Source organism: Nomascus leucogenys, chromosome 21, assembly GCF_006542625.1.
Source record: "Nomascus leucogenys isolate Asia chromosome 21, Asia_NLE_v1, whole genome shotgun sequence".
Taxonomy (NCBI): domain Eukaryota; kingdom Metazoa; phylum Chordata; class Mammalia; order Primates; family Hylobatidae; genus Nomascus; species Nomascus leucogenys.
The window spans coordinates 5,343,701-5,358,496 of record NC_044401.1 but is presented as its reverse complement, the minus strand read 5'-3'; the positions used below and the strand labels follow the sequence as shown (position 1 = coordinate 5,358,496).

The following is a 14,796-nucleotide window of genomic DNA, read 5'->3' as shown; positions in this document are numbered from 1 at the left end:
CCTCAGCCTCCCAAAATGTTGGGATTACAAGTGTGAGCCATCGCGTCCAGCCTATAGTCTTTTAATTTTATATATTTATAACAGTTTAGCCAAATTTGTTTTTTATACTTTTCATTTACTTTTATGCTAAGACAGCCTTCCATGCTCGATTGGAGAGACATATTTATTGATAATTCTTTCTAGCCTTTTTCTTTACTTATTACTTTTAAATCTTTAAGAGATCTGGTGTTAATTTTCATACATGGCTGTTTAGTAAAAATACAACTTTTTTTAAAATTAATTCATTCAAAACCATTTGCTGAATAATGACACTTTCTCCATTACGTTAAACCTGCATCATATGTGACATGACCATATGCGGGAGAGTTTTGAGCCTTTCATTTAGATCCACTGACTTGATGGTTTTTAAATATGTTTTGCAGATGTAGTTTTCTAGCTGTAGAAGTCTTTCTTCCCAATAAAATAATAATTTTTTTTTTTTTTTTTTTTTTTTTTGAGACGGAGTCTTGCTCTGTCACCCAGGCTGGAGTGTGGTGGCGCGGTCTTGGCTCACTGCAACCTCCGCCTCCCGGGTTCATGCCATTCTCCTGCCTCAGCCTCCCAGGTAGCTGGGACTATAGGTGCCCGCCACCACGCCCGGCTAATTTTTTGTATTTTTAGTAGAGACGGGGTTTCACCGTGTTAGCCAGGATGGTCTCGATCTCATGACTTCATGATCTGCCCACTCGGCCTCCCAAAGTGCTGGGATTACAGGCATGAGCCACCGCACCAGGCCAATAATTATTTTTTAAAGTTGGTTATTTATGCCTGCCCATTCTTCATAATTAATTTGATAAATTTGGTGTAATTTCAGTTTCAAAAGCCTCAAAGTAATTTTTAGATACATAAAAAAATTCAGTTTACCTTGGGGATCATTATATTTTCATTTTAAACATCTTTACATCTTTAATGATATTTGTGTTGCCATTCAAGAATTATTTCATTCTATTGTAAAACAACAGAAAAAATACCCAAACAAACAAAAAAGCCAGCTCTTTCATCCTTTCAATTTTTGCATTTATGTTCCCTACATTGTTTATTTAATTTATTCTTTTTTTTTTTTTTTTTTTTTTTTTTTTTTTTTGAGACAGGTCTCGCTCTGTCGCCAGCTGAGTGCAGTGGCGCCTCGGCTCACTGCACTCCCTATGGTTCACCATTCTCCTGCTCAGCCTCTCCAGTAGCTGGACTAGGCGCCCGCCACCACGCCCGGCTAATTTTTTGTATTTTTAGTAGAGACGGGGTTTCACCGTGGTCTCGATCTCCTGACCTCGTGATCCGCCCACCTCGGCCTCCCAAAGTGCTGGGATTACAAGCGTGAGCCACCGCGCCTGGCCTTATTTAATTTATTCTTAAGTGTTCTTATATTTTTGCAGTTTTGTGAATGACCATTTTTAGTATATTTTATGTGTTTATTATAACTATATATAGAAACTATTGATTTAATATATTTCTTCAGATAAATGCACAAGTTATCAAACTATTGTCAGTATTAATATATTTGTATTGTTAACACAAATTAATATATTTGTTAGTATTGTTAATATATTTGTATTGTTAAATATTGTTAATATGTTTGCTTATTAATTTATAAGTGTTTTTCTAGTTAATCATGTTAGCTGGAAATATTGATAAATTTATTTCCTCCTTTCCCATATTTAAACCATTGTATTTTATTATCTTGTTTCATTGCATTGACTATAGCCCCTAAGCTAATGTTACGTAATAATAATGATTGTTGGTATGCTTGCATTAGTCCTGACTTTAATTACCCATCTTTTTCATGTTAAGAAATAAATCATCTATACTTAGCTCACTAAATTTCAGAGTATTTTAAACACATCAAGAATAGAAGTTAAACTATATCCTATGTATTTTGTTCCTCATGGGATTATCTCATGATTTTTGTCCGTTGACTTTTTAATGAATTATATTTTATTCATACATTTCTTTATAATGGATTGTGCTTGAAAAAACCTGCTTAATTATGCTATATTTAATATTTAATATAATTTTTTACTTTATTAACAAGTTTTTAATCTTAATACCTGCCTTAAGTATTATTGCCTTAAGTATTATTGTATTTCACTTTGAAATAATTTCAAGTTTATAGAAAAGTTATAATAATAATACAAATAGTTCCCATGCATCCTTCACCCAGACTCTACTTAAGTTTTGTCAATTGCTGCATCATGCCTTGTCTAGAAAAAGGTCACATAGTATACCCAGTTGTCATTTCTCTCTTATCTCCTTCAATCTTGGGCAGTTTTTCAGTCTCTCTTGACTTTTATAACCTAGACATTTATGAAGATTAGAGGCCAGTCTTTCTATAGAATGTCCTTTAATTTGTGTGTGCCCAATGTCGTCCTATTATTAGACTCAGGTTCTAGGAAATATTTCACAGAAGTGATGTGTGTTTAGCTCATTGCCTCTTATCTTTTGGCAAATGATGCCAATTTGTCCCGTTACTAGCAGTGTTAACTTTGATCACTTGATTAATATTGTGTCAGGTAGGTTGTACTACGTTTTTAATTAATCTTTTCTCTCTTTGTATTTAACAAATATTTGTGGGCAGCTACTTTAACATTATTCCTTATTTCATTTTCACTTGCAAGTTTGAGTATCCATTGATATTTCTTGCTTGAATTAATTATTTCTGTGATGGTTGCCAAATAATATTTTTCAAATTCCATCATTCCTTTTATTAGTCAGCATTCTATAATACAAATGGGCTTTATATCCTCTTTATCTAATAAATAGTGTCTAATTTATATCAGAATTATAATATATTGTAATTATTTCTTTCAATACCCAAATCGTCCTATACTTGGCTGGTGAAAGTCTCTCTCAAGCTGGCTTCCGTGTACTTTTGGCATGACTCGTCAGTTTTTTTGAGTACGTTCTTACTTCCTGGCCCAAGAGATGCTCCAAGTTATATTGTTCCTTCCTTGCCCCAGTCCTGGTACCAGCTGTTTCTCCAAGTAACCCTTCCTTTTAGTGGATAGTGATATTTTAAAACCAACATGAGGATGCTAAGTATTAGGTATATGAATTGCTACTGGGGTGTCAGTGCTCCAGGGCCTCTTAGTGGAGAAGGGCAGGGTTAGGAAACAGATGTACACACTTCTCTCTCTCTCTCTCTCTTTCTTTCTCTCTCTCTCTTCTATTAAAACTTGTGAATAATCATTAATAACTTCAATTTCAATCCAACATCACAAGGTTCATTTTAGCTTTCTCCCTGTCCACATTTATACTCTCTTCCCCAACAATAAGAAACTTTTTATCATTATCCGCAATATTTTTATTTACTTCCTCAATTCTCTTCAGTGTAGCCAAGGTCCCAACTTTCCCAGATGTTTTTCCCTTCAGCTGCTCTCTTGGGTGGGCCTGGCCCTTCGGAGATGCCTCCTCACTCAGAATCCTTTCTTTTTCAGGCCTTGGCACAGGTTGGGCTGCTCTTCCACAACACTTCAGCCTGCCTAATAGCTTTTTAACTAATGAGAATGAAAGAAGCTGGCTAAGCGCGGTGGCTCATGCCTGTAATCCCAGCACATTGGGAAGCTGAGGCAGGCGGATCACGAGGTCAGTAGTTTGAGACCAGCCTGGCCAACATAATGAAACCCCCGTCTCTACTAAAAATACAAAAATTAACCGAGTATGGTGGCGCACGCCTGTAGTCCCAGCTACTCGGGAGGCTGAGGCAGGAGAATCGCTTGAACCCTGGAGAATCAGGCCACTGCACTCCAGCCTGGGCAACAGAGTGAGACTCCGTCTCAAAAAAAAAAAAAAAAATGAATGAAAGAAGCCTTATTGTATTTTGTATACTTAAATTGCTTGTTTTTCACTCAGGCCGACCTAGGACTGGAAACATTATAAAGACAACCCATGTCATACAGAAGAGTTTTGTCAAAAAAAAAAAAGTTGCCTATTTGTAGCAAACTGAAAACAATAGAAATAACTATATATTAAATATACATATGCCATCTTTCTTGACTTTTTAAATACATAAATTCAAAAAATTGCCTTTAATATTTTTAAGAGTACATTTTTAAGGTAATGTGTAGAAAACACAAATGCTACAGATAATGATAATTTATAATGGCTTATGGTACTATTTAAACATATTTGAAAGGGTAGATATCCTTATTTTAATACTTTTTTTTTTTTTTTTTTGAGATGGGGTCTCGCTTTGTCACCCAGCCTGGAGTGCAGTGGCGCAATCTCGGCTCACTGCAAGCTCCGCCTCCTGGGTTCACGCCATTCTCCTGCCTCAGCCCCCACGAGTAGCTGGGACTACAGGCGCCCGCCACTGCACCCGGCTAATTTTTTTTTGTATTTTTAGGAGAGACGGGGTTTCACCGTGTTAACCAGGATGGTCTCGATCTCCTGACCTCGTGATCCGCCTGCCTCGGCCTCCCAAAGTGCTGGGATTACAGGCGTGAGCCACTGCGCCCGACCATTTTAATACTTAAGATTAAATATCTGTGTAAAAATCAGATCACGTGTGAATAGCCACAAATGATATTGCGTAAATCCAAGTAAAAATAACTTGCCATAGACCGGATGTAGTTACAATATTTAGCAGAGGCAGATACAATAAGAAATAAATCTCTACCTCCACATCTTCCTAATAACTCTCAACATTCTCCCCATAAGGCATTAAAATCTTCATAGATCCAATGATTCAAGATTTGAGTATAGGTGAATATTAGTTAATCTCTGTCTTCAAGTAACTTTCTTTTTCTTTCATGAAGTCTAGATTTTTATACTGAGCCAACTCTCGTGCCACTATTGGTACCAAGATAACTTTTTCTCTTTTCCCTTATTTTCTCTCCTTTGAAGAAGGACAAAAGCAGTTTAGATTAGAAAGTGTGTGGATGTATATAGGTTATATAATTTAATAACTAAAAGATGGACTACAGGTATATAAAAAGGGTTTGGAGATAGTAATTAATTATGCTTGGATGGGATTGGTTTAGATAAAACTTGAAATCCTTTCTACAGGGAAGAATATCAAGTTAAAACTGCATGAGGCAATATTGCTAACCATCTTAACTAAACAGTTTGAGTTCTTCCCTTTCATTAGCTGTCTGGTTGCTGATGTGAATAGTGAAGTCTTTCAAGTCTGAACCTGACCTATTAACAGCCAATCAAGAGGCTATTGTCTGAAAAATTAAGCTGAAGAGTAGAAAAATTAGTAGACTTCAGCATATAAAATTAATTCAAATGAGAAAATTCCAGTTAATCACTAAGATTCTCAATAATCAACAAAATTAACACTAAGAACAAATCTAAGACTTCTAATTCTTATTTTATTAGAATGCCTTAAAATTTAAAAAGGCGCTATAGGCTAAACTTTTGAATAAAATTTTATAGGCAATGTACAATTATTGAAAGAATAATCAGTGCAACATGATGTTTATTAAGAAAGGGAAGGAAGAAGGGTGGAAGTGAAGGAAGAAAGAAGAAAGTAACAAGGAAAGGAGAGCGATTCTGAGAGAAAAACGAGATACCGTCTTGGAGTTCTGGGTAACGGATTTTGGTCAGCATTCGGAATGGTTAACAGAATTGTAAAACTTGCTTCTAAAAATTTAAATCCTAGAAACAATAAGCTCTAAACTAATCACTAAAAATGTAAATTGGGGGCCGTCGAGGTGGCTCATGCCTGTAATCCCAGCACTTTGGGAGGCCGAGGCGGGTGGATCACAAGGTCAAGAGATGGAGACCATCCTGGCCAACACGATGAAACCTCATCTCTACTAAAAATTAGGCAGGCATGATGGCATGTGCCTGTGGTCCCAGCTACTTGGGAGGCTGAGGCAGGAGAATTGCTTGAACCTGGGAAGCAGAGGTTGCAGCGAGCCAAGATGGTGCCACTGCACTCCAGCCTGGTGACAGAGCAAGACTCTGTCTCAAAAAAAAAAAAAAAAAAAAAAAAAAGAGGTTGGGTTTCCTAATATTTAAGTTTTCAATTATTAAATTTAAAGGGCATCTAGAGACATTACAATTTTAAGCCATTATAGATTTATAGATATTCTAGCATTAATGAGATATAGGAAATGAGGCTTTTTAAATGCGGAGATTTTAAAAAACACACACCAAACATGTTGGTCTTATAAGGAGTCCCACTCTCATATTTTTTCACAATTATATTATTTTATATAACATAATTACGCAATAGATTTCCTGGCAACTAATGGATAAGGTCCAACAAGCCATGTGTGTGATTTGAATCACAGTGCTGAGAAAAATGTATGGGATTCTATTTAGTACTACAGTGAAATTTAAATCTTTATTTAGAAATACATTTTAAAACTTCAAAATGTTAAAAAAAAAATCTCCAATTTTAGTATTTGCAGATTAGGCCATTTTGAAAACAACATTAGCCAAATTAGAATAGCATAAAAATGGGAGCAAAAGATTCAACATAAAAATGACCACTCTGTTATTGGTACCAACTTAACAATTAGGCAGTACGTAAATTGAAAATACGATAAAAGATGCGTTGTAAAATATGGTGAATGGGATATTTAAAAATAAGATTCTCGTTTTAAAAATGTTGTCATGTGAGCATTTCCTTTGTATTCATACACACATGAAGGTTTTTAATGTAACATTTAAAACAAATATCCTAGTTTTTGGAGCCAGTATTCCCAGGGCTCAAGCAGATGAGATTAATCTACGTTTTTGATGAGTCTACAGGTATTTTATATGATTTACTGTTATCAGGCTCTAGTACCTGCTCTGTAGAGTTTTATATATAATTTGATTCAATATCATACAAGAAAATGAGCAAGCAGGGAGAGTAAATCCCTCTCACTGACTGCTTAGATCCTTACAGTAGTAGCTCTTGATTTTTGTGTGTGTGCATCTGAATCACCTGCAGAGCACAATGATTCAGAAGTTTAGGTCCCATTTTTATAAATTCTGATTCCATTGTTCTGGATGTGGTTCTCTGGAATCTGCATTTTGACAAGCATAGTAAGCCAAAATGTTGACTTTGCTTCAGCCTATACAAAAATCACATCTAGAAATGTTAGTTTAAGAAGCTCTCTATGGTAGAATTCTGCAAATGTTTGTTGTAGCACTGTTCACAATAGCAAAAACATGGAATCAACCTAAATGCCTATCAGTGACAGACCAGATAAAGAAAATGTGGTATATATAAACCATGAAATATTATGCAGCCATAAAAAAGAACAAGATCATGTCTTTTGCAGGAACGTAGGTGGGGCTGTAGGCTACCATCCCTAGTAAACTAATGCTGGAACAGAAAACCAAATACCACATGTTCTCACTTATAAGTGGGAGCTAAATGATAAGAACTTATGAACACAAGGAAACAACAGACACTGGGGTTTATTTGAGGGTGGAGGGTGGGAGGAGAGAGAGGGTAAGAAAAGATAACTATTGGGTACTGAGCTTAATACCTGAGTGATGTAACCCTATGTACAACAAACCCCTCTGACGTGTTCATCTATGTACCTCCAAACCTAAAATAATTTCTTTTAAAAAGAAGCTCTCTAGAATCCTAAGGAAGTAAAGCTGAAGACTAGATGCTAAGGAAAAGGACAACTGAAAAAAATGGGCTAGAGGGACCCAGAATAAAAACTGAAGGAGCCTACTGCAAAGATAATAGGCAAGGAGTGAAAGCGTCTGTTAGATTCTGGGTAGCACCTTAGGACAGGAGTGAGCTTTATGGAAATACTGGAGCACCAGCAACATCATAGTTTTTGTCATCATCATCAATAGCATTGTTATCAACAACATCATCAACCTACTGGGTGAGAAAACATGATCTCCAGACACTGGACTAGAGGTTTACATAGATCATCTCATTTAATCCTTACAATAAATTTAGGAGGACTTAAAATGTTAGTTTTATGTATATTTTTCATACGACAAAACGGAGCCTTAGAGAAATTAAGTGGTTTACCCCCAAAGTGTATTTAAATAGCAAGAATGAAAACAGATTTGAATCAAGCAATGCAACTCTGCAGAGCCCACCTTCTAAACTGCTATTCTTTGGTGATATCTCATAGCACCTTTGAGCTCAGGGTGGCCTCACCATTGTGTAAGGAAAAGGAATACAGTATTTACATAATGATTAGTTGAACTGAATTTGCAGAAACCATGGAGGATGATCATGGCAGGACATAAAAAATCAAAAGTGTCTTAGAGTCTAAAGAAAGGTGCTGTGAGGTTAGGGAAAAGGGAGATGTCAGCCATTCCTAGAATTAATATCTTTGATGTGGTGAAAACAATAGAGAGTTGAAGAATGGAATAGAAATAAATGGGAACAGTGTGACTGGATGGAACCTCCGATGGCCACAAGGCTGAATGCCCCAAGGGGAAGTGATTCAGCCATCTGGTACTTGACATCAAATTATCTAATATGTATGTAATTGTCCAAAAATTCCCCCTGGCGACTCAGGCTCAAGGAGGATACCATGCTTTCTTTATCCCCCTTGTAAGTACAAGCTTTGTTGTTGATTTTTTCTGTCAAAACTATGTGGCTGAGAATAAAATACAATAATATCTTGAATCAGACAAACATGGGTTTGAAACCCTGTCCTAAGCCCACAGGAGCCTTTGGCAGACTCCTTCCTGTCTCTGAACTTTAAGCTTTTGCATATATATAAAATAAAATGAGAAACATCTACCTAAAAGTAATATTATTAGAATTAAATGAGATAATACATAAACAGTACTTGGCACTTCTCCATCCCTTAAGTTAAATTTAATTTCATTTGCACTGCCACGTCAGGAAGGTACATGCAGTATCTAACGTAATTTTAGTTCTAACCCTTGTGAGATGGTCATGTTTGTAGCTTAAGAGTAGAAAGGTAAATAAGAAAAAATAAAGAGGAACATTGGGCATTTGGTGTTAACAGCTCAGACTTAACTATAAATTCTTAACTATGAATCCTTAAATTAGTCTTTAAAATCATGGCCAAAAAAAAAAAAACCCAAAAAAACAAAAAACTCCATTCCAGTGGAAAGTGCTTTAGATTTACAGATCTGCTTGGCACTCAACTATTCTCTGAACTGTCTTGTGACCTTGAGCAAGTAACCTAATAATGAACTTCTATTTGCTCATCTAGAAACCAAGGGATATAGTGCTGAGATTGTCAAATTTATTCAGTATAGGATAATACACAATTTCTAGTTACAGTCTCTAGCGGCTTCTTAGTGACATCAAAGGCCATAAAGCTACTAAAAGTGTGTAGAAATATCATAATATAATCAAGCAGTTTTTTTTTCAAGCATAACCCATTATAAAGAAATATATGAATAAACAATCTTACATCAAAAATCAAAGAAGAAAAATCATGAGATAATCTCAATAACTGGTCAGTAGGTAAAATCTGTTCTAAGGGGTCCTAAGTAAACTAGTTATCTCTCCTCCTTCTGCCATTGAACTTAGTAGAATTTTTTCTTTTGTTTTGATGTGTGTGTGTGCGTGAATAAATGTGCGCTTGTATTTCTTTTGAGGGAGTTGGTAAATTAACCCATTGGCATATTTACGTATTTCTAGTTATGTTTACAAATTTAAATAGGTTGCCTAAGATCCATACCCCGGTGTCTCTCTTGTAATGGAGCCTAAGTACTCTCTGCTAAGCTACAAGAAAAGCATCCTATGCTTTGACTGTGATTGGAACTTTGCAAGCTAGTAGACATGCCTTTTACAAGCAATAAAATGAAGCTGTCAGCCATTGCAAATGGACCAAAATAGAGGCCACATGACTAAAGCACCCCTGCACCACGCAGTCTCTGATGTATTTTATTCCAGTTTCAATCTATTAATCAGAGGAGTTGGGAGAGCAATAATTTAAACACCACAATAATCAATTCCATAACACGTTAGTAGAAGCTACAGTCAAACTTTGCCACACCACTGACTGCCTTGGAACCTTGACAGGAGCCCTAGGGCCATGCCTAATTTGCATTAAATTTACATAGAATTATAAATCAAGAATACATGAACACAGCCCTAATGTTTGTTAGTGCTTAGACCTTTCCTGATAGATACATTAAAACTGCTGGTGGGCCGGGCACGGTGGCTCACGCTTGTAATCCCAGCACTCTGGGAGGCCGAGGCGGGCGGATCACGAGGTCAGGAGATCGAGACCATGGTGAAACCCTGTCTCTACTAAAAATACAAAAAAAATTAGCCGGGCGTGGTGGCGGGCGCCTGTAGTCCCAGCTACTCGGAGAGGCTGAGGCAGGAGAATGGCGTGACTCCGGGAGGCGGAGCTTGCAGTGAGCTGAGATTGCGCCACTGCACTCCAGCCTGGGCGCCAGAGCGAGACTCCGTCTCAAAAAAAAAAAAAAAAACAAAAAAAACAAACTGCTGGTGGTTGGACTTCACTTGCAGTAAAATTGTGCAGCTGATCAGCTTTGTTCTCATTCTGCAATTATGGGGAAAGAAACCCAATTGAGCAATAGTTTGGGGGTATGTGAATGCCATTTGAGGTTTTTATCCTGTAAAACTATGACTCAGATGTGCCCGTGGAACCCCCAATCTAGAAGCAAATTGTCCCCAATTACTTTGCAGATCCTTGTCACTGGATTTCATCACTAGTAACTTGTCATTAAGTAGAGATACAAACCACATAGAAACCTGAACAGCTGAAAAAATAAGAAGTCCTCTGGAAAATTTTATTTTTTCAGAAGAACTTTGCTATCACAAAAAAGATAGTTAGTGCTAATCTTCAGGGTGAGGACAGATAAACCCAAACTTTCTTAAACTCAGCAAAGCATCTGGTACCTAATAGGGTGGAAAAGTGTACTTCATATGGCTCTAGGCATTCTGTGTGTTCTGGTATCGCTGATTTACATTGTTCCAACAGCTGTGGCTTTTGCTATGTGTTTTCACACTCAGGGCTAGGTGAAAACATTCTCACCAACGTTACTGGCTCTCAGTAACAGGAGTACACTCTCTATACTGTTTTTGGTCCTCTCATTTTAAGTCTCTTTTGAGACAGAAAATCGATACTTAAGTCCAATAGTATCTTTGGGAATATTTCTTTTCAGGAAGGATTCTGCAAATATTTTGTACATTATTATTCTGCAACTCCCATCTCTTTCTTACCACCCTTCTATCCCACATTTTCCTTACCTTGTACGATCAAGTAAACTTGGGAGGTCTTGGGCTCATGCTGTGTCTGAACTGAGCAAGTGTAGGAACCCTCATCATAGACATCCACCTTCTGGATTCGGAGGCTGTATTCCAGAGAATGGCGTTTCTCCAGCTCAACCCGTGGGTCCAGAGACCACTTGTCATGTCCAGCAAAAATGATGCCAGAACGGTTCAACCAGGCCACCTTTGAGTTCTTGTCTTCTACAACGCACCTGACAGAGCAGAGTAACAATATTAGTGCCTTAACAACCACTATTCCTGCATTTCTTCTCTAGGTGATCCAGACTCAACAAGTCTAAACAAGGAAAATAATTATATGCAGCATGAATTATTGCCATGCCATTCTCGGACTCCTTAGAATTTTCGCTATTTCATTTAAGATCTAATTACCATCCAGTGGATGGATGTCATTATATTAGACTCAGTTCTGCAATAAACAATCTGAGTATGAGTAATGAAGGCAAAGTTAAATTAGTATTGACTTCCCATTATCTTCTTCTTGTTTAGGAAAAGGCCACTCACTCAGAACTCCTTCTGTTTAAGTAATTTTGAGAATTATACAATTGATATCATAACACTTTTACTCCATCTTCAACTGTGTTTACTCTTTTATAAGTATTTCCTATAGTATTGTGTAATGATAGATTAAAGTTATACTCCACCATTATAGGAATTAGACTAGACTTCTGAGTTTACTTCTAATCTTTACAAGTTTGGATTGCCGCTTCCAGGAGTAAAAATTGTGTGAGCAGATCCAAGCATAAGGGGAGAGGTGTTATGACAAGGAAATCAAAGCAAACATCATCTGGCATAAGTTTGGTTCCAGCTGCTGAAGGCAGAAGCTTGTTTGGTGACAAGTTAGGTTGCTACCAGCATTTCTAGTCACACTGAATGCAGGCAATCTTTAACAAAGATGAAGAAGCCAATTTTGTAGTTTATAGACCAACAGATCAAAAAGGGTAAAGGAATAACGCTTAATTGAATTACTGCTTTAAAAAACTTAAAAGAGTCTCTTTCTGAAATTTGAAAGGGGCAAAGAACATGCGTTAGTGAAGGAGGGGTAAATACTTTTTGGTGAGTATGGTTTTCTCCTTCAGTTCCAGCAAGAGTCTCGCAATGGAAAAATCTAGCAGAAAACAAGAACAAAAAAACCTTCTGTCTGCATCCCTGTGGCAAGATTTATGTCTACCCCATAGGGAGATGTCCCAAACCCTATTCACAGCTGCAAAGCCAGCTGTTCAACACTCTGGGGCAGGAGCGAATGAATAGAAAGAGCCACGAGCACCACAGCAGGACTATTAAGACACCCTGTTCCCCTGTATTTTCTAAACCAAGTAAAATCCAGTATTTCTCTCAGGTCAAAACAACTAAACATAGACAGAAAATTGATGCATAACCCATAGGCTGTCCCACATGGGAATATAAAGGCCAACTGTGTCTCTTATAAGAAAGAGAAAAGTTAAGTCTTTTTAAATACTCCACCCATGGTATAATACAAAGACCTCCTTATCCTATTAATTTTAAATGAATTGTATATGTTATTTAGAGGGAGTTTTTTTTTTTTTTTTTTTTTTTTTGAGACAGGTCTTGTTCGGTCACCAAGACTGGGGAGCAGTGGCCTGATCATAGCTCACTGCAGCCTCAAACTACTGGGCTCAAGCAATCCTCCTGCCTCAGCCTCCTAAGTAGCTAGGATTATAGGTGCATGCCACCAGGACTAGCTAATAAAAAAAAAAATTAGAGATGGGGTCTTGCTGTGTTGTCCAGGCTAGCCTCAAGTGATCTTCCCAACTTGGCCTCCCTAAGCACTGGGATTATAGTCATGAGCCACCATGCCTGACCCTAGAGTAAGAATTTGACTTAATAAGTTGGGTGTGAAGATACACAGGTCTTACTTTTCTTCTTTACCTATTTATTTTCATAAACATAACTAGATTTAGGTATCATTTCATATCTCTATTTCCCAGTATGTGCTTCTCTGCCATGCGTATATTATTGAGTATAATTTATGTGTTTAATAATTTAGAGGCCTTTTATCATGAGCACCAAGCTAACTTCATGAATGCTTGCTGCCTCATTCCAGACTCAGTTTTACTTTTGCTGTTCTCCTGTCTTGTGGCATCATTTCTCTGTTCTTGGTGATGTTTGCAGCATCTCTGAATTTAAAATCATAGATGATTTAATTAATAGGATGTTTGATGTCTTACTCTAGACCATTATAAATTGTTGAATGTAGATTTACCATGTTTTTTCTATTCTAGTAAGAAGGATAGAAATTTACCTGTGTAAATGTGTTTTAAATCTTCTATCATTTTTCCCTGTGCATGTTTCTCACCTGCACAGCTTAACGCAACAATGGCCAGATTTGCTATGTTATAGATGTATTCTGAATGCCTCTTAGCCCCAAATATGGCTCCAATCTGTTCACTTTAAAAGAAAAAAATACCATATAATATAGCTTACATAAGTATGGCCTGTGAATCCAATAAAAACAGCAAATTTTTACCTTATTCATTTGGATACCACCAATAACTAATCTAGGATAAAGCAGGCATTTCATAAATGCCTGTCTTGTGAACTAACTGGGTCACACATGCAGATACGGGACATTTGGTAACCTATTTTCCACGTCCCCATCCCAAGTCCTATAGCATCCACAAATAAATTGGGCAGATTTCCTTAACAACATAAGGTAAAGTTTATAAGTCGGGTCTTTATGGTCCTTTGACATTTTAGCAATTTTCATTCACGGAAAAGTTAAAATCGTACAGATCATTATTCCAAATTATTCTTTGAGGGTGTTCAGCTCTATCTTACCTAAAGAAGTAATTGACTATTTCAGCAAAATTGCCAGATGCATAAAAGTGCATCTAATGAAACAATGTATTATGTGGAAATTTTGTTATGACAATTTACATAGCACCTTATTTTTGCTTTGGGTTTTATCCATATATATATTTTTTATTTTATTATTGTACTTTAAGTTTTAGGGTACATGTGCACAATGTGCAGGTTTGTTACATATGTATCCCTGTGCCATGTTGGTGTGCTGCACCCATTAACTCGTCATTTAGCATTAGGTGTATCTCCTAACGCTATCCCTCCCCCTTATCCATATATTTTTTTTAAATTTGTGTTTTGCTGACAAACAAGTGAATAGTATATTAGAATACATATATACTTTTTTTTTTTTTTTTTTTTGAGACAGAGTCTCGCTCTGTCGCGCAGGCTGGAGTGCAGTGGCGTGATCTCAGCTCACTGAAAGCTCTGCCTCCCAGGTTCACGCCATTCTCCTGCCTCAGCCTCCTGAGTAGCTGGCACTACAGGCTCCCGCCACCATGCCCGGCTAATTTTTTGTATTTTTAGCAGAGATGGGGTTTCACCACGTTAGCCAGGATGGTCTCGATCTCCTGACCTCGTGATCCGCCCACCTCAGTCTCCCAAAGTGCTGGGATTACAGGCGTGAGCCACCACGCCCGGCCTAGAATACACATATACTTTTTACTAACTCAGATGGTTAGCCGAACTCCAAGCACCAGAACACAATACAGTATAGTGTTTTTAAAAAGGAAACCACTTCTCCAGATCTTTCAGGGTTCCTTTTTATGTACTGACTA

The 14,796-nt window shown here is 37.2% G+C and overlaps 1 protein-coding gene across 3 annotated transcripts in view; it reads right to left on the bottom strand.

Moving 5' to 3' along the window:
* Window positions 1–14,796, bottom strand: part of LSAMP (limbic system associated membrane protein) — a 645,347-nt gene that overhangs the window by 283,046 nt on the left and 347,505 nt on the right. For all 3 annotated transcript variants that reach the window (XM_003261841.4, XM_030801556.1, XM_003261840.4), the window contains exon 2: window positions 11,159–11,391. In XM_003261841.4, coding sequence (XP_003261889.1) covers window positions 11,159–11,391 — 233 coding nt within the window. The remainder of the gene's footprint in view (window positions 1–11,158; window positions 11,392–14,796) is intronic.